The sequence below is a fragment of the Brachionichthys hirsutus genome, chromosome 17 (genome assembly GCF_040956055.1).
Source record: "Brachionichthys hirsutus isolate HB-005 chromosome 17, CSIRO-AGI_Bhir_v1, whole genome shotgun sequence".
Taxonomy (NCBI): domain Eukaryota; kingdom Metazoa; phylum Chordata; class Actinopteri; order Lophiiformes; family Brachionichthyidae; genus Brachionichthys; species Brachionichthys hirsutus.
Window position 1 is genome coordinate 10,888,017 of NC_090913.1, and position 20,371 is coordinate 10,908,387.

A 20,371-nucleotide genomic window follows, 5' to 3' on the forward strand; every position below is an offset into this window, starting at 1 on the left:
GAAATTTGCTCCTTAAATAGTGTGAATTAAAGTACACCGAATGGCTTGTCAGGAAGCAAGATGTAATATACAAGAATGTACACAACATAACATTTTAGAATATTTCTTTGAACCAGATGCATAATAATTTTCTAAATTTAAATCACTATAAAAAAAACTTCCTACTACCGGTACTTCCTGTGCTTTTACAGGCCCAATCAGCTGCTCAACATGACAGTGCTGAAAAACGTTACTTACTTTGCTTTGGCTTCCAGGAAAGCGTGTTCCTTTGCAGTGGATCAGTAAGAAGTGCTCTTCAACATGAATACAGGTACGCATACGCCCACCACATACACAAAACATGTACTGGATGAGGACCTCGGAGGAACGCTGCCCCCCCCCCCCCCCCCCCCGGGGGGGGGGGGGGGGATACTGACACATTTGTGCTGAATTATCATATAATTTTACTACAATCAAGTTAAATTCTGTATTTTAAATGTGTGGCCAGGGAAAGAGATTTTATGATTTAAACATAAGCATTTACTTACTGCACGGTGGCCCAGTGGTTAGCGCTGTTGCTTCACAGTAAGGACGCCGCAGGTTCGATTCCGACTTGCGGACCTTTCTGTCAGGAAGATGAATGAAAGGATGAGCTCGAAACCTTTGCTATATACTGAAATCTAGTGACTCACCACGTATAGCTTGTGCAGTAATAATCAGACGGTTGAAATGCATGTGCTTTGCATCCACGTCTTTGCATTATGTGTCCGTGGTGGTATGGTTTCTTTATTTGCATGTGCATGCTGCTTCTGCCTCTGTAAAATCATGCTTGGCTGTGATTTCTCAGAAAGCGGCGGATTAATTCGCAAAAGCGTCGCCTTGTCACTCGTGCTCTCTCCTGTGAAGAGGGTCCAGAGTTCACCAAATCTAAACACAGGTACTAACACACACAACGACACAGTTAACTCGTCTGGGATCCTGTGTGGGCCTCATCAACCTGCTGTGGCTTTAGCACGTACCCGACACTGTTAGCGAGGCTGCGGCTGTCTGTGTGCTTCAGCAGTGTTCAGACTGGAGGGTGCTCTTGTGTTTCTCCATCGCTCTTTACTTCCTCTCATGTCGGCATGGATTGATGCATGCCTACCATCAATGATGGAGCTGCTTTATTCTGATAATTACGCCTTGCTGTTTTAAATTAGTGCTCATTTTCACCTTTCCTTCCTCAAATGTTCTCACAACTCTTTCTTCTCCTCTTCCTCCCCAGAGAGTGACTCTTACTCACCAGATCTGGGTAAGTCTCTGTTCAGGTTGGAGAACCTACGGGTTGATGCGTGCGACCCGTAGGGCCGGACCTAATCGAGTTAAGGCTGCGTTGTGTGATGTTAGTATGGCGACCTTTATCTTTTAGATTCTTGGCGGTCTCACAGTGTAACAGATGTCCTTAAGAACGGAGACACCAGCAGCTCATCTCTCGCTGCCAAAGGATTCCGCAGCGTCAGGCCCAACCTGCAGGACAAAAAGTCACCGACGCAGGTAAATGTCGGGCATCCCACGCCGACAGATTCACGTTCACTTTCTGTTACTGGCAATTATAGAAGGAAAGAACATAACATATATTTATAATAAAATATATAACTAAGCTCTCTGGAAAATGTTCTAAATGACTGATTAGTTACTTGATATTTATGTGTTTGAACAACTTGTTGATATCTATGTCTGTTCTGATGATGTGCTGTCGTTGCTTGAACTCCTCTCGGCTTTTGCATTCTAACCGGTCAATAAGGACATGAGTGATGTGCCGCTGCCACCCCCCAGGAGAGAGAGTTTCCTCCTCTCGCCCACTGGCACTAATCCTCCAGGCTACAGCCCCCTCATCGCCCTGGCTAACGAGTTCAGCCAAGGATTATTGACATTCACTCAGAATGAGAAAGCAGTTTTGAAAGATTCCTGCATGTCGTCTTGTTCCGACTCCAAGACCGATGCAAAGTGGGTCCAGCAGGGACACCAGTCCACTGTCCCAAGTTATCACTGTAGTGCATCTGCCACCACCGCTGCTACACAGCCGCAGGAGCGCAAGGTGTCTTCACTCAAACTAACCCCGGTCACCATCCCTGACCCTCCAGATCACTGCAACTCTTACCTTAACCCCCAAACTAAGACCACAGGTTCCAGACTACCCAACTCCCCTTCTCCACAAAGGGGCCCCACCCTCTCTCCGCCCGGGACCAAGACAGCCTCCCTTTCTGTCCACTTGGGCCACGGGAATCGAAAAGCAGAGCCTGTAAATGACACGGGGAAAGCCAAGGTCCCGGATCGAGCCCCAGCTCCATCCAAGCCGGAAATGACGGAGAATCGTCCCGCACTTCCACCAAGACCATCGGCTGCAGGATTGTTGGTACATAAGTGGCTCCGTATAGTGTGGTATTCAAAAAATGAAAAATGAAGCCCTTTTGGTTTGGTTTGTTGACACACAAACGGGGACTTTACTTCATTCCTCTGGTATCTGCCTTTCTGTAGGAATCAAGATGCGCACGTTTTTACACGCACGCTTGTACGTGTGGCCTTTTACACTGTTGGTGTCGGTGCTGCAGTTCAACCAGCCAACCGAACTCATTTGGTTTTCAGTTTGTACACGCGAGTGAACTCGTGCCGTATGTCTTACAAGCAACTGTTATTTCATGCCGCCGTTTCTGTCTCTGTATTTGCTGCCTTCCACAGAGTGTGAACTAACAGAGCCTCTTCGGTTCGCAGCATCAGTCACGTTTTTGGAGGATGATGCTGCAGCACCGCGACACCTCAGTGTGGTTTCACAGCAACGTTTTACCTTCTGTTAGCTTCATGTGTTACTTCCGCACATCCTTTGTGACAGTATGACTAATGAGTGAATCACTAAGCGCTCTCCTCCTCTCCTTTTCCAATCAACTCCCTCTCCCTCCAACACCAGGAGCCTCCCTCCCCTGACCCCGCAGCACGGCACTCCCCCTATCGCTGCCACAGCTCAGAGTCACTCGACTCCCTGTCAGGCCTAATGCCCAAGACTCTGTCGCCCGCCCCGTATGTTCCTAGCGGCGCAGCCTGCGGGCCGATCCTTACCACGGTCGGCTGCGTGTCGCCCTCAGCTTCCCCGGTGACGATATCAGCCCTCAGCCAATACTCGTCGTCCACGGCGGGTCTGCTGGACGAGCTGCAGATCTGTAGCCTGGACTCGCCCGGGGGCTCGCCCACGCCGTCGCCCACCCTCAGCCACGTCTCTACGTACACACCCGCTGCTGGCGTTGATGATGCGCTAACAACCGCTGCGGCTTCCACTGCTGCAGCCGGCACTTTCACTAACGTAATTATCCCAACAAGTCAATGCTGCAACACGTATCATTCCCAAATAACCCCCGCCCCCCCCCCACCCTCGCCACACACACTCATTTGGACGGCTGAAGCAACCATCACACAACTCTACAAATCTTTTTCCCTTTCACTAATCACCAACTGACTCTGATACTAAAATTGAAATCAGCCCACTATGTTCCCTCATGATGTTAGTCTATTAATCAAAGCTGTGTGTGTGTGTGTGTGTGTGTGTGTGTGTGTGTGGTTCTCTTTGTTATGCCTCTTTTTCACTCTCTTAAAGGCCACGTTAAAAAAAATAATTGTGACAAATCAGGGAGAAATGGAGGCTTTTATAATCTCGAGATTATGATGTGTGATGTCGTTAGGAATAGAGTTGAAGAACAACAATGCCCTTGTTCTTGCAGCATGTGAACGAGTCTGGATCACAGAAATAAAAGTACAGATAGAAAATGTCATCATTGGGTACAGTCCAAGTGTTTTCAACAGGGTGTTGGTGTGCTGGTTGGCAATAAATCCACGTTGAACTTGCCGCTTTGGCGTCCTGCTAGGGCCTGCAGTTACTGGTTGTCATGCTGCCCCGAGTCTCTAATCTGAACGCAGGCCTTTAAATTAGAATATTTCTATTGCATGTCACACGAAATCACATCTGTTGAATGGGAGGGCCTCCCAATGTCAAAGGATCACTTCCGTTGTCTTGTTGGTGTTGTCTTATTTATGGTGAATGAAATCTGTCTGTGTTAATTCACATCTCTGTTGTAATCTCTTCTGTCTGTTTTGAAGTGAAGCGATTCAATCGGTGTCCCTTTCCCTCACTAACCTTTCTTCTAATGAGCAATCACTTCAGATTCAGTGAAGCCGCGTTCTGTCTCACGTCGTATATGAGGTTTCTCTCCCTTGTCAGTATGGTATGTTTTTATCACAATACAATGACTAAGAGTGGAGTTTTAAAACTAATTAATCTGGTTTCATTCATTTGGATTTGTACACTCCTTATCTCATATTTGACGGGTAGCGCACAGACATTCTCCACTATTCAGTAGTAACTTTAGTGATTAGCAGTGAGTGATTATCTCTCTTTATGGCTTTCGGGCCACTTGTAGGGCCAGGTCCTCGGTCACGCTATGAACGGAGGTAGTAGCCATCCTCAGAGGCCCCCCTCCCCTCCGTCCTACTCGCCTCCCTCTTCCTCCTCGCTCCGCACCGGCTTCCAGAGACAGAGCAGGAGTTCAGGTGAGTGAGCTGAGGAAGCTGAGGAAGCCACTGAAAGTATCAGTGCTGCGGAAATGATCCGCATGCAGGAGTGTGATTAAGAACAAGCATTTGCAATTTGGGGTTTTCACAGAACCTCCTGGACGGCTCGAGAATAACTGTACGCTCGGAAACATTCAAATGTAGAAGATACTACTTGAACCCTGAAGCTCTTCTGTCATTATCTCCTCTTCCTCGTAGAGGGCAGCGAGTCGGTGGTGTCGGGCTACTCCACCATTAGCAGCACTGTGCCTATCGCCCGCTTCTCAGAGGAAGAAAAGAGGGTGTCCGTCATTAAAGCCCCGCATTACGAAGGCATCGGCCCCGTGGACAACTCTGGCATCCCCATCGCCATCCGCACAGTGAGTCCAGCCACCAGCAGAGCAGGAAGGGATTACACCGAGCTCGTTCTCTCCCAATCCCACCATCTCAACATCTCAATTTCACTTCCCCCCCCCCCCCCCCCCCCCTTTTTTTGTGCCGGTCCTAGTTAATACAAGCTCGGGAGAGGTTTTTCCTTCAGTGCAGCCGGGTCCCTGCTGCGTCCTCGTCAAAGTGTTTATCTGTGTGTTATCTCCTTAAAGGGTTTCATGTTGGTGTCACACAGTTATCCATTTAATGAAGAATGGCATTTAGGAGCTGACATGTTAAACTATGAGCAAGAGAAAGTTGGAGGACGAATAAAAGAGACGGGCACTGAAAGCCAAGAATAAAGGTGAAAGGTAAAAAAAAGAAAAGAAAACAGATGCTTCCTGTTGTGAGCAGACAAACATTTTTGTGGACACTTTATTTGGTAACCATGGAAAGTGAAGCGGTAATTGGCCCGTCTCTTGGCCGTGCCAATTCCACATGCTCAGTCACACACACTCCTTCACTGTGGAGCCAGGCTGCCTCTGACCAGAGTCCAGAATGGGTGTTTAGTGCTCCTGAATAAAGGGAGGATTAAGCCTCTCTGCCATTTGATAGCTCTCTCTCTGGAAGCAGCTGTTAGATCTGTCCTGCAGACACACATGCCAGATTTTCCTCCTGTATTTTCAAGGCCGAGCACCGGGGGGATCCCGCTGTGACTTTTTAGCAACACAACTTTAATCCCGTTGATGCACACACACACACACTGTTACTTAAAGAACCCCGGTTGTTGAGGAAGTTCTTGATGGCACCCGTAGCCGAAAGATCCACGTAACCCACGTTCTGACTGTTGTGAATGATGACGAAGAGGTTTTCAGTTTCTAGACTGACCAAACTGCTTTTTGAATATACTTGTGCTAAAATAATAATAATTTAAAAAGGATTATCCCAGTTGAGTGAACGAATAAAATGAGCAATTTCCAAGTGAAACACAGAAATATATAACAATGAAAGCAGTTTTAAACTAATGTATCATAAATGTTTTGTATACCAGCATAAAGTGAAATTCTGGGCAAAATTTGGATCCCCAGGCTGGCTGAAAGCAGCTTTTAAAGTTCTCTCTTCTCAAGTCGGCTTTCTTTTGCACCCTGCAGCCTGTTGTATGTTCAGATTCTTTCTCTCTGCAGACGGTGGATAGGCCAAAGGATTGGTACAAAACCATGTTCAAGCAGATCCACAAGGTTCACAAAGCAGGTAGGTCTGGGCTGGATGACACGAGATGGCTGAATGCAATTCAGACGCTGCACATTGTGATCCAGAATCTGTCGTGCGTGCGCCGTTGTTTCCCTGAGCGTGTTGTTTCTTGTTGAAACAAAAGTGCCACAGAGGCTCAGAGCCAGAACTCATTAAATGAGAGCAAAAGAGTCCGGAGAGGAGAAGTGAACTGAGAGGAGCCTCTAATGGACCCTTGGCTGTCCTGGGAAATCAAATTTGGTGGGCTTGATTGAATCAGAGAGTCGGTACAAGGCTTGTTTGTTCTGTTTGTACTGCTCGGGCTTCTTCTGCTGCGGCAGACGCACACATACGTTCAATTTATCAGTGTGTGTGCCTGACAAACATCGTTATTTTGGAGAGCGTCCATGCTCATTTCCATTTGCACACATTCTCAGTGAGTTTATGAAGCAATATTAAAGTTGCCCCGTCTGCGGAACCCAAAAGGAGTGAAGGAAAAATGCAGTGGAATAATTCGACCTTAGCACCCGTCTTTAAGTTAAATACGTCACACATTTGTGTGAAACCTGCAGAACTGAAGCATGGATAGATAATGGTTTTACAGTACATGAACTTGTTCGCTATGATGCACAAACCTCCCATCACTCTTTGTTCCTCTCCGTTGCAGATGATGATTATTCTGACACTTACAGCGCTACATACGCCGTCGTAAACAATGGTGAGAGATGCCCTTTGTTTCATCCAACAAATCAACGGCCCTGTCTAGATTGCCCCCCCCTTCATTACTTTTCCCTTCGATGTGTCCCTGTCACGATAGATGAGTATAGACCGCCCTCCAACGCCACCATGGCCCACCCTGCTCCCCGAACACACACCTACAGGCCACTCGCCAAAAGCCCTTCGGACAACGGGGGTCATCTGGAGCCTTTGCCATCCCCCGTGCCTCCACCCCCTCCACCGATGCCGTCTCTTCTCCAGCTGAGAGCCAGAGACGGCGACCGTGAGAAAGATTCAGTCGACATGTAAGAGGAGCTCATAAACCCCGAGACACCTTCTATTTTTATTTGTTTAAAAATACTCCATGAATACTGAGCAGCGGTTTCCTCAGAGGCATATTTTCTGATTGTCTCGCAGCAGGAATGAATGGGGACCCCCCAACAGGAAAGTGGACACACGGAAGTACCGCGCAGAGCCCAAGAGTATTTTTGAGTATGAACCTGGGAAATCGTCTATCCTGGAGCATGAAAGACCAGTGAGTACATTTTGGGAAACATTTTATTTACGTTTCAATATAGCGAATCCCTAAACGTTTGGTAGCCGTGGTCACGTTACTGCCTTCTTTTGGAGATATGATCAAAGCTTGTTATTGTTCAAATATTCCTTCTGGTCCTACTCTGTTTCTCGTTTCTGGAGAGTTAATCGTGTTTATCAGAGGTTTCTTTCTCAATAAGAAGGTTTTTTTTCCCAGACATTTTCAGTGGATGTGCTTTTCGTCTGAGTTTCTACTCAGACAGTGTGGGCGTGAAACAGCGAAGGTTTCCAACGCTGCGTGATTTTGTGACTGCGGAGGCGGTTCACTCGTTTGACGAAGAAAAGCAATAATTTGCTTGAGGGAGGCCAAAAAAAAAATCAATATGAGAAGCCTGAGCAAAATAAAGCGTGATGGAGAATGTCTTAATGTGTGGAAGATTAAAATGGAAAGGTTTCTGCCGAGCTTTTTGCAGAAGTCATTTGGAATGACTGCAAAGAGGGGGAGAACGCTCTGCAAATAACGCATCATTTTGTGATAAAGAAACAAGGGGAGGAAGCTGCAGAGAGCAGAATGGAACACATGCTGGTTAATCTGCTGTCCGACACTTTTAACGTTCTGTTGCTATTTTCAGAACTGATTTTTAAGTGCAGCTTTATTTCTGTTTATTTAACGAGTTTTGAACTAGTTTAAACTAAACTGGATCATCTGTAGCTCCAAAGAACGAGAACGTTGAAATGGGTGCGCATTGTAATTTAGCCACCTTTTAATGTATTCTCTACAAAAATGTGAAAAAAATGAAATGGAAATAATCTGCCCTGCACCGTTTGTTGTCCATCATCAATCACTCTACAGTACAGACTTATCTCCAGGCCAACCTTCCTATCAGAAAGACTGGAACATATTAATTATAGCTACAGGCACTCAACAACGATCTCGTTTATCTTTTTGCCCCCTCAGAGTCATACGTTTCTAAATATTGGCTCTTGACTCCGGAGCTTGTTTTGTGTATTGCCTGATCTAAGTTCGGCATTTGACCCCATCTGTCATCCTGGCCTTATATAGACAGGCTAGTTTCAACAAAGCTGCTCTCGGCTGGTTCTCCTCGTACTTAGCTGACAGGAAATGTCTAATTTCTGTTGGTGAATTAACCTCACGATCTTTGAGGCTAAGAACGGTGTGGTTTGTGTCCTTTTTATTTGACCGTTGGGACGGTTAATCCGTCGTCATTACATCTCCACATGGATGTGGCGCAGCTGTACATGTCATTTAAGCATCCTGACACCATTAAAAACTTGTCTCCGCCCGCCCTTTGACTATACATATTTAATGTATGTATTGAACCTGAATTTCAATGTTTTTAAATATTGGTCGGTGTCTGTTTATATTGCATTTATTTTATACAAGTTGTGTTTGTCTGATAATATAATATTAGTGTTTAGACGGCGAGACGAGAGACTTTTGCTGTCGCGCTGAACCTTCATCCCGGTTCATCCTGTGTCCATCGCCCTGTGCCACCTGCGCCCACTCCTAACCATGAAGTCCTTCTTTCCACACTTCCTTTCTTCTGTCTGTCTTTCTACCTCCTCTCTTTGTCACTGTCATGCTTTCCCAGACCTATGATGACATAGATTTAGAGAACGAGCCTTGGTATAAGTTCTTTTCCGAGCTGGAGTTTGGGCGGCCGGTAAGTCGGGGCCATCGCTGCTCCGCCAACCACAACCCTGCCGTTGCCGTACGCCCACTTTCTCCACCCCACCCATGATCTTTTTAAATGTTTCCCCCCAGTAGTACTGGGTGGGGCTAGTTGTTTGGGCATGTGGTACTTGCCGGGTGCTGTGACTCCCATCCACCCTGCCTACACCCTTGTGACAGGCTGTTACGTCTCTGCTCTGTTGAGGGGGGGGGGGGGGGGGGGGGGGGGGGGTCGGATTGTTTGAAATGCTTGCATATAATCTTCTTACTGAGTTGGATCACTTTTGCATCTTGTCCGAAACTAAACAGCAAAATAGACCGCAAGCTGTACAGAACAATCACTCCTAACAACATCCAGGTCTCAGTAGATCAATCAATCGTTGCATTTCTGAACGTGCAACAGATAATTATTCGACATTATAGTTTCGTTTTGCTCTGGAAACTCTGTCTGTTTGGAGGTGCACACATGTATAAAGCACCCTTTGTATTCAGCCCATGTTTATATTTGATTAAAAATATAGCAGTTTGCTCAAGATAAATGGTCTACTGCCATCTGCTGGATGCAAGTGGTACTAATGTCCTCGAGGATCAGAGCCGGGACGGCCTCAAACCACAGAGATGGGATTATATTACCCCAGTTTGATTGATTTACACCTTGTGTCACGAGAACATGCCTTTTGGCCACACCCACATGGCATTTGGTGTCCATATTCGAAATGTTCAGGTTAAAATATCACACCTGGAGGTTGTTGTGACGTCCCAGAGTCACATTTGGCTGATTGCTGAGATTTCTACCTGTCATATTTTAAATATGTGACATCGCTGAATAAGTCCTTGGAATGTCCTGATTGGTTCAGCTGGCCAGTTGTGTGTTTTTCAACACACAAGGTTCAAGTTGTGAAGTGTAGTTTTAGCCACACGAGTAAACGAGCACAGAATCACATGAAACAGTACAGCTTGGGCCTCACTTGGCTTTCTGCTTCACGGCTTGCTCTTGCATTGCATGTGTGTGCGGTGGACGGACACGCTTCTGTGTGGGTGTGTGCGTTTGCTTTAACGGTCGATGTCGTGGGCCTCACCTATGTTGGGATGGGTGATATTGTGATTTAAACACTGCTATTTTGAAATTAGCATTGGAATAAATGAATAGGTGGAAATGGAAAGTGCACGAGTGACTTGTGGGTGTGTGCTCGTCAGTTAAAGGGTGTTGTGTGTGTGTGTCCAATGTGTTTTACATATAAACCAGTCCTCTGATTGCTCAGATTCTCTAACTGGTTTCAATCTCTCCATGTTTTTGTTTTTGTTTGTTTCTCCCCATGATGTCATCACTGCTTCTCCACCTTCACCTCATTTTCACCTTCTACCTATTCCTGCTCCTGCTCACTGCTGCTGCTTGGGGCTCAAGCCTCCTAAAAAACGGCTGGATTATAATCCAGACATCTCTGCTCGCCGGCGCATTGAGGTAATCTCACCTTCACGAGTGTTCCAGTACTGATGTTAATGCCACGAGTTCTAACATATAATAGTCAAGATCATAGGAATCTGAATCTATATTGATCAAATAATATTAGATATGATAAAATGAGTCCGTTTGTTTATGGTTGAACTGTTTGTTTTGCTTTTTGCCCTGAACTGCAGTATTTCTTTTGCTGACATTTTCCTTTTGAAATTAATTCCAACATTTTCAGTTCCCTTAACATGTTGTGTTCCCAAATAAAGTAATTGCATTAGCTGTTTAGCCTTTCCTCAAAGAGATCGTTGCTGATCGAGTGTAGAAGCTTCCTAAGCAGTGAGTCCATTCCAGATGATCCATACCAGGTTTTGCAGAACACTGTTTGCTCTTTGAGCTCATTTCATACCACCCTTTGCCATCGTCTTCCAAAAAGAGCTGGCGTTTAATGTTCATTGCTGACACCGCTGGGACTCGTCTCATCCAGGCTGTGCCACGTGGAACCGGCATTCGTTGCACCTTAAACTCGGGGAGCGTTTTGAGTGTGGCACAGCAGCGACCACACGCACGCACGCTGTGCATTGTGGCCTCGCGTCTTTGTTCTTGCGGTGCTTTACTCTCCTCTTTTGTTGTCTGCCCCGTTTCAGACATCCCTACACATCGCTCCTGCTGACAGCGCTCCAGACAGACCTGCAAGGTAACCTCTGTTTCTTAAATATTTCCCTGCATCACACTCATTTCCTCTTCCCCATCCTCACAACAATAGCGGCCCTGGTGATTCAGCGTGGAACCACAGCTGCTCGTTCCTGCCTCAGCTCTGTATTTGCAAAGATTACTGTTCGTCTTTAGTTGCCTTTGTCACTAAAGGCAGGGTGCGTTGCATCTCCCTCCCTCTGACTGAGTCAGAATAAATTAACCCGGCAAACCTATTGATTCAGTCCTTCCCTCAACCCCCCCCTCCTGTCCTTGTCCGATTCCCTTTCACCAGCGGCCTGCTTTTTCCACTGCATTTTCTTCTTTGAATGGACCATGTGATTCACATTAGTGACATTGAATGGGTTTGTTCTGAATAGAAAGTCCGTTGGCTCACAAGAAGTTAAGTATCGCTGTTGTCCCGTCTTCCTGGTCACAAGGATGATAGTGGGACGACTCTGAATTGAATGAGGGGATTAAAGATGTGAAATAGTGAAGAATTTACCCACAAAGCATGTGGAGTAGTTCCTCGAGGTGAAGGCGTGGTCACCGCTGTCTGACTTTGTTGCAGCGCCGCCAGCGACTACAGGAAGAGAAGGAAGTCTGAACCATCGAGTTCTCAGGTGAACGCTCAGTCTCGGGTCAGAGCAGCGACTTCCCCAAAGCCCGCCGATTCTCACAGACCCAGCAGCAGCCTAAAGAAACCCATCGTTCGCTCCTCACCCTCTTCACCCTCCAGACTCAAAGGTACTTCATGCTCACATGCATCCCTTTTTCATTTTGTATGATATTCCCTCTGTCCTTTTGATTTCCTGTCTTTTCCCTGGATTCGGATTGTTGCATTGTCCTCGTTTGTTGTCTTTGTCCTGGGATAATGCCTTTCAAAGGCTTCCTTGATTGATTAAAAAAAGATGATTTCTTTCCCCCCCCTCTCTAATTCTTCCTCTCCCCTCCTCTTCTGCCTTCTTTCCTAGTCATTATTGCTTAACACGCTTTCCTGCTTCTTCTTTTCCACCACGCTGCTCTCTGTTGGATCTCCGTTAAGGTGGGGACACATGTAACATGTATTCACACAGTATGACGTCCCCAGGGCCTTGTCAGGGACCCTGTCCACCTCCTCCCCCCTCCGATGCTGTGCATCATTGCCTGGAGGATGCCAGTCAGGGAGGAGACTCCTCTTCCAAGTCAGTCTGTTGCACCAACAGTTGTCCCACAAAATGCCTGGACCCTGAGGCTTGGGGCAATGCAGAGGAAGTTCCGCCTTCTGGCAAGCTCAAGTCACGCAGCTGTGATGACTTACTCGGCGAAGGACATTCTGGTTCTGGCGGGTGCAACGCCACCCGCTCGGAAAGTGCCGGGTCGCTGATTTGTGACGGGAATCCTTTGCGCTTGGCTGAATCCAGCCACACACAATCATTACCTCGCCTCATCCGGCGAAGAGCGCACGACTCGCCGGGCTTTCTCCAGCTCTATCGAAAGATGCACCGAATTGATCGAGCTCAGCTCATCCCTTCTGAAATCATCCGCTCAGTGCGTGCTCGCATCTTGGATCTGGAGCGACAGCCTCACCTGCATCGGCATCGCCTCTCTCCTTGGACCCCCTCCTGGGGCTTGGAGGTACCACGAGATATGGTGACAAACCGTATTTCTGAATATGAGATCCTCATTAAGAAGTCTAAATCCATGCCGAACCTGGACGACCACGAGATGCCTTCGGGCATGACCACACCAGGCGGTTCTTCATCTCGAGCCAGCAGCGGTGGCGGGGGCACCCCCAGTTTTCCAAAACGCCGGTTTTCCATAGAATCTCTGCTGGAGGGAGATAACAATGGCAACGCCGCAACGATGCCTCGCGCCATTGTTCAAATGCAACGGCCTCGCAGCCCACCTGAGGGCCAGCCTCGAGTCGGGCCGGAAGCAAGCCGTGGGCGGACGTTTTCTGTTCCTCAAGGCCCTCAAGCCAACCCGGAATATTCTGACGGTGAGCAAGATGCCGCGGCGTCAGACCTCAGTGACTTCATCCAGGCGGAGGGCTCGTCCTTTTGTAGCGAGAGTGACTTTGACCATTGTTCACTAACTTCTTCTGAAAGCTTGTACGGGTCTCCCACCGTCCATCACCACGGACACCAAAGTCTAGACCAAAGCCACGGCTACCAACACCGACATCTCATCAGCGCCTGCAAAGGTCGCTGCCCGGCCTCTTACACGCGCTTTACCACCGTGCTCCGCCATGAGAGAAAACAAGCTCGGCTGGAGCACAAACGACCTTCACAGCAGAGTCAGAGCGGCCATTCCCAAGTCCAGAACTCACAATCCCATCAAGCAATGTCCAAGCTGGCCTTTCTGGTTAGCCCAGTGCCTTTCCGTAGAAAAAAGGGCTCGCCGCCTACCTCAAGAAGAAGCAGCGGTGGCGGAGAGCGAGGAAGCGGACCCAAGTCCAAACGGGCGATATACGAAGCATTAGACGCAGCCTTGAGAGATATTTATGAGCACATCCAAACGGAGAGGGGACACAGAGGAGCTAGAGCGCCCGACGACGGCATCCTGAGGAGAATCCTGGCCGAACTGCTCCCAGGCGTGCCTGAACGAAGCTCCTCCCTACGAGGGAGGGGGGGGTGCTGGCATGGGGCTCCCTCTTCTGTGTCTTCGTACCCAGATGGGAGCCCCGCCGGGTATGCCTCGTTCAGAGGGGATCCCTCCACGCAGCGGTCGCAGTCACCAATCGGTGCGTGTTACGGACGCCACTCGGACACCGCCAACAACAATGAATACGGAGACGAGCAGGGAAATGGAAATGAGCTTTGTTGTTCAGGTGGAGATAAAGAAAAAATGCAGCACACCTAAAATATGCACATGTATCCGATCGTGCATGCACTTTGCTTTTTATTCACTTATACTTTAGCAAATACAATACTGCACATATGCATCTGCATACTCCATCTCCCCTGTCGGTCTTGTCTGGGCTCGATTCTCATCCTCCGTCAGTCATTAGTCATTTTGATATATTTGTATGGCATTAAGTAAAACCTTTTGACTGTGAATTCTCAAGTAAAGCCCGTCAGTAGACGACCGTGTGATGGTGCCGACTCAAAACGCGTCTCAAATTGCATCCAAGGCAGAGACGTATTTGAGAACTTGCAGTACGTTCCTGCGGTTGGTGAATAAATCTAAATATTTCCTAGTTGGTTTTTATGAATTAAATTGTTTTTTCTATTAAAGCTCATCCTTATCCCCCCCCCCCCCCCCCTCTAGCCATTTTATTGTATTTCCATTTCTTAGGGGTCCCCCCCTGTGTTTGAAACATTTAAATCATTGCATGTGTCATATTGTGAGAATCATAAATCTCCTTGTTTCTCCCATGAAATGGAAATAAATTCCACGTATGTTTGACCCGGATCTTTCATTCCCTCATTTGCCTGCTGGAATGGAACGGCATCATTCGGCACTTCATCAACGCATACGTCTGTGTCGTGAGCATGCATGTGACGTGATGGGGACACTATGGGATCTCCTGTGACTTTTGTTTTTCTTTATTTTTGGGGTTGATCACAGACCAGGATGTGTCCAGGTGTTATTCCACTGTGGATGGACGCCACACGCCCCAGAGTAGAAGACCGACCCCTGACAGAGAGGTAAATAGCTAAACCCATGTGCATTCCTCCAGCAGCGCCGTGGTTCAACGCTCTGTTTCTTGGTAATACTCGCTGGGCTTTCTTCTGTCTCACTTTCATCTCCTAGGCGACCCACAAACAGATGACACAACTTATTCTCTTCTCTCTTCTCCATCAGAAACAGCCAGCGAGAGCCATTTATGATTTTAAGGCGCAAACAGCTAAGTAAGTGAAGTTGATGCTCGGCGCGCGGTGAAGGACGTCCGGCGATAAAGCATGTCCGTGGAGACCGTTGATCATCCAGGTTGTGGCAGATTTCTGTGTCGGATAAAGTCAACTGGACCTGTAGGAGAAGCTTGAGGACATTTCGCCTCTAAAGAACTGAAGAAGCCTCTTCAAGCTTTTCCTGTAAGTCCCGCTGGCTTCATTCGACACGGAGTTTAAATTGTCCAACTGCCCTCGAATGCACCACGACTCATGTTGTTGTTTCAGATCCTGCGTAGAAGTTTCTTTTGCTTTCTATGATGACTTTCTGGTTCAAATATTCACTTCGTGTCCTGTTCACGCCTGGACGCTGGCGATTTGTTGACGTCGCTACGTTTCAGGGAGCTGTCGTTTAGGAAAGGGGACGCCGTGAACATCATCCGACAAATAGACAACAACTGGTATGAAGGAGAGCACCGGGGACGGATTGGGATATTCCCCATGTCATACGTGGAGGTAAACGTGTGTTCCTTTGCTAGAGACGTGCGCCCGTGTGTCACACGACCGACTCTCTCTCTCTCTCTCTCTCTCTGTTTACACCATTGCAACAGAAGATGCCGTCGGCAGAGAAGCAGCAGCCGGTTCGTCCTCCTCCGCCGGCGGGCGTCAAAGAAATCGGCGAGGCGGTCGCTCGCTACAACTTCAACGCCGATACCAATGTGGAGTTGTCTCTCAGAAAGGTAGTGTGCCGGAATGTCGGCATGCTGGGACGCATTTGGGATGGTTTGTTATTGTAGGTTGAAAGGTTATTTAAAGAACGCTGTGTGTGTGTGTGTGTGTGTGTGAAGGGTGAGAGAATTATCGTGATGAGGCAGGTAGACCACAACTGGTTTGAAGGGAAGATCCCAGACACGACCAAACAAGGCATCTTTCCTGTGGCCTACGTCGACATCATCAAGCGCTCCCCGTCCAAGAGCTCCGCCCACCACATTGATGCGCATGGTTACTCTGGCAACAGGACCCAAGGCTCCACACCAGTCAAGGTAGGGTACTCACCACACACACACACACACACATTGAATTACAATGTAAATAAAGTGTTTCAGACTGCTAACGATAAAGAACACAAAACGCTGTTCTGTTGTAGATTTTATAAATTCCACTCTCACTTCTTTTCCACTTCACTTTCATGGAGCCTTTCTACCATCCACCCCAACCCTCCGCTCCCCATGACCCCCCGCCCCCTCACCCCCTGTTGAGAAGGTCTGAGCTGCAAGCTGTTACCGACGAGTGGTTGTCCCTCACAATGGACCCTTCAGAGTCCACTCCAGCGCCCTCCCTCATGCTCCCCACCCCTGTGCCTCCCACGCCGCCGCCCTCACCCGTGCCATCCCACCGAGGCGTCGCACTGCCGCCCCAGACGGTTTCCAGAACTCATCCCAACCGACATTTTGGGCCTCAGTTCCAACCTCCTCCTTCTCCTCTCCATCCTCATCCCTCGTTCACGTCCCCATTGTTCAACTCTGGGCTGCGGTCCGGCAGTGACCAGGGCAAAGCCCAAACGTCTCACCTTTCTAAGCCAAATATTTTGTCTTGCACTGTACCGGAGTCGACGGCTCCGCCCACGCAACTGCCTCTGTGCCACAGATTAAACATGCAAGTAAACAAATTCAGCAACATTGAGCTGCACGTGAGAGACCCCGATGATGAGCTGTTCCCCACGAGTCGGGATGAATCCCCAGCCACTTTCCTAAATGGGGAATCCTTAGAGCCCGCTGGGAAGTCGGCAGAGGTCGCTCCGGACGGCAACCCTGCAGGCGGCGTGCAGTTAGCCGCGCGGTTTCACAAGCCTGTGATGATGGCGCCACTTTCCATCACCTGGGGGGAGAACTCAAAAACTCAAGTGGTCGGGAGTCCGAGTCCAGCATCTGTGAAAGGAAGGGGATTTACTGAATTGTTCATTGAGGAAGACGAAGAGGGAGACATTAGCAGTTTAAATAAGAGACGGGGCCCACAGGTAGAGAGCATGGTGTGAGCTGCTGAGGTTGCAAACGCTACAGGAGCCTGGAAGGGACATGGAAGGAAATAATTTAAACCTAAAATGAAAACTCGTCTGCCTTTCTTCCTGCACACTGAACACAATAATTTACTTTGATGCGAGGACAGACGTCTTTAATTAAATGTCTCCTCCAGGCTTCTTAAATATGAATAAATCAGCATTGGAACAATATTAACGTGGCTTTATTATTGACGTGTGTCATTACCTTCATAGGCCCATGTATCACCTCCCACTGTGACTCCGCCTCCTCGCTCTGGCCTCCCCCCACACCCCATACCGTCACTTCTGGCATCCTTATCTCCTCCTCTTCCTCTATCTTCTACTTCTTTTTCTTCTTTCACTCCTTCGTCTTCTTTCTCACCACAACAAGAAGGAGATCGTATCCCCATACCTCCCTCTGCCCCCGTCTCCCCTCGCCCCCCATCCCTTCCTTGCTTCCTGACATCACCGTCTCCTCCTGTTTCACCTCCTCCCTTCTACTCTCCTTACCCGAATCCATCTGTCTTAAACTCGCCCTGTCTCTCTCTTCTGGTCACAACCTGTCCCTGCTCAGAGTCCCCCGTTCCCCTTCCCACCCCTAAGCCTGTCTCTCCGCCCCTCGCCACGCCACGCTCTCCCCCCACCCTACCCCATCCAGGATGTAGGTCTCCTAAGGTGAAGGTAAACTGGATTGTGAGGATGATGCTGCTCCTTTAGCTCCAGCTTGTGGAAAGGACCCGCCTCTAACTTTAACGCATTTATGCTGCTCATGCATGGAAAAAATGACATCACAATGTGACTCTTATTTTTTAAATCCCATCCATGAGACAAAAGTGCGAATTGACGATCTCACTTTTTGCTCCTGTGAATTGTGATGTGCATTTTGTATTTATTTTTGCTATTTTGAGACATTTGAATGACAAAACAAGAAGTGTGGTGATCGATTAACGGATATGGATAACCCCCGTCGTGATGTAGGCGGTGTGCTGTGATGGTTTGGCGGCAGCAGGGAGGCGTGGTGGACGAGCGCGCTGCTTGAACGGCTGTGCGTTCTAGCTGGATGCTGTTCAGCGTGCCGGACGAGTGCATGTTCTGATTGTCAAAGATGCTGACTCGGCTCATTTTGAACGTCACCGCTGTGTCGCTTCTGGTCTTTCTACCTGTTAAGCAGGATCCACTCGTTGGTGGCAAACCTCCTCGCAGCCCCATCTTGTCCCGGCGGTCCTACCTGTCCCCCGTTAGAGGTCGAAGGGTAGGGGGGCCGTGTCTTCATTCACCCAGGCGCCGACTGTCTCCTGTCTGTGCTAAACGAGTCTTTAGAAGTAGCCATGTTTGTGGCCGAGTGTTCCAAAGCAAACTATTTGTATTCATTTTATTTTTAGAACAAGAGAGTTTGTCCTTTGAGTCCCGTCGTCTTAAATGTATTCATTAGGAGTCACCTCGTGTAGCGAGGAAGGACCCATTCACAACATTTAACAACAGTTGAGGGAAGAAATTCAGTGACATTGATATGATTACAAGTACACGATGGCCAGAGTGATAAATATTCCATAATACCGGATATAATATGTATATACAGTAATACCTCGACATGAGTTTAATTACTAGACCGAGCTCATAAGTCAAATCGCTCGTATGTCAAATACATTTTTTCCATGTAAAATAACTGAAAAAAAATAAGTTTGTTCCGGCCGCCTAACAGCGGTGTAAACTAAGACGTAATAGTTCTGCCTTTGGAAGGCTTTGTGTTTGTGGTAGCATCCTTCTGTTTGATATATCAAACAGAAGGATGCTATATTTGCATATTGTCGATGTACTCCGCTCGTACTGGCGTTGATGTATAATTCAAGGCTTCATCTCCATCGTCATCATCATGCGTCTTTTCTAGCCACTGCCATCGTCACCACTCAGTTTCTGAGTTTCTTGGCGCTTGGAGCGCTCGGCTATCCAGCATCAGCATCTGGAAGCGCGCTCGTATCTCGGAACGCTCGTGTGTCGAGGTATTACTGTGTATAGGAATCAGAAATCTCATGAATGCCACATTGACTGTTTGTGTCTCTTCCATTGTTGCCATAGCGATTAGTCCAGGATGCGCTCCACGGAGGAGGAGACCCGTGAGTTCTATTTGTTGATAACAAATGAGATCTTACACACAATAGGAACGCCGATATTACTGTACATGTGACTCTCCTGTTCGCCATCCCAGGTACCAGGCTGTGTACAACTACCTGCCTCACAACGAGGATGAGCTGGAGCTGAAGGAGGGCGACATTGTGGATGTAATGGAGAAGTGTGACGATGGTTGGTTTGTTGGTAAGCGGAAGGGAATCCATGAACAAAATGCTGTTTGGCTGCAGTGAGCCGGGCAGACGCGTTCATTCTATCGCTCTTTGTTTTGAAGGAACCTCCCGAAGGACCAAGTTGTTTGGAACCTTCCCAGGAAACTACGTGAAGCAGCTTTAATGATGATTCCAGAGCCCCGCCCACAGCCCCGCCCCCTCTCTGCGACACGTCCATCACACTCGGAGCAGCGCCCGCAGGACAGGAAGTGAAGCCGCACATCTGTGTTTGCGCGTGGCTCGCCAGTCACACAGACAGACATGTAGCTCTAACTCGCCATCTTTGAAAAATAACTTCTTCTTTTTTTTTATTGCCTTTTTAATATTTATTTTTCTACCACGGAGGAACCCAAACTCCGTCGTCCTCCGATGAACGGCCTCTGTCTTTATTTGTCCTGACACATTACAACATCACAGAGGATGTTGGAGACATTGGACACTGGCCTCTTCGCTGTTTAGACCTAATATCTTAGATTTAAATACGATTATAGAAAACACAACATTAGGATTAATGCACTTTAACAAAAGGTTTAATTATTTGTCATTGTGTGTTTTTATCTAGAATCTCGCTTCATGTTTTTCACGCGTGAAGTAAAATCTAAGGCTTCAGGTTGTTGTTTGAACAGAGTATGCAAATGAGGTCAACCACCTTTTAGGTATTATATTTATTCGCGGGCGAGTGCAGGTCAGTCCGTTCTGAGAGCTCCAGCAGGTACGGAAGGACGTTGATTATTTTAATATCAGCAGCAGAGGATTGTGGTTTTATTGTAAAGTCTCATTGCCTGCATTGGCGATGAGCGACAATAACACAATACGGCCTATAGTTACGAGTCACACGATGCTTTATGTTGAATTATTTATGTCCGATTCAGAATGAATTAGCATTTTGTTGAAAACTTCAGTCGTGGAACTGCAGTTTTTTTTTCCGTGAGACTTTAT

General features: G+C 47.8%; 1 protein-coding gene across 1 annotated transcript; it reads left to right on the forward strand.

The window, feature by feature from the left end:
- The first annotated feature begins 300 nt into the window (after positions 1-300).
- On the forward strand, positions 301-19,671 carry LOC137906407 (sorbin and SH3 domain-containing protein 1-like). Its single transcript, XM_068750668.1, has 26 exons — positions 301-310; positions 827-916; positions 1,244-1,270; positions 1,388-1,512; positions 1,763-2,374; positions 4,425-4,554; positions 4,774-4,934; positions 6,108-6,174; positions 6,821-6,871; positions 6,971-7,175; positions 7,291-7,405; positions 9,018-9,089; positions 10,503-10,559; positions 11,195-11,244; positions 11,812-11,987; positions 14,793-14,872; positions 14,979-15,076; positions 15,457-15,571; positions 15,667-15,795; positions 15,904-16,098; positions 16,251-17,072; positions 17,328-17,774; positions 18,265-18,345; positions 19,170-19,207; positions 19,300-19,406; positions 19,495-19,671. Exons 1-26 carry the CDS (start codon positions 301-303, stop codon positions 19,554-19,556), a joined length of 4,122 nt encoding a protein of 1,373 aa, XP_068606769.1. The 3' UTR covers positions 19,557-19,671.
- The last annotated feature ends 700 nt before the right edge of the window (positions 19,672-20,371 follow it).

Bases quoted from the DNA above. Each gene is read 5' to 3' on its own strand.
- LOC137906407 (XM_068750668.1), top strand. The intron at 1,271-1,387 runs GTAAGTCTCTGT...TTTATCTTTTAG, and splicing joins CTCTTACTCACCAGATCTGG to ATTCTTGGCGGTCTCACAGT. The intron at 17,775-18,264 runs GTAAACTGGATT...CCTGTTAAGCAG, and splicing joins GTAGGTCTCCTAAGGTGAAG to GATCCACTCGTTGGTGGCAA.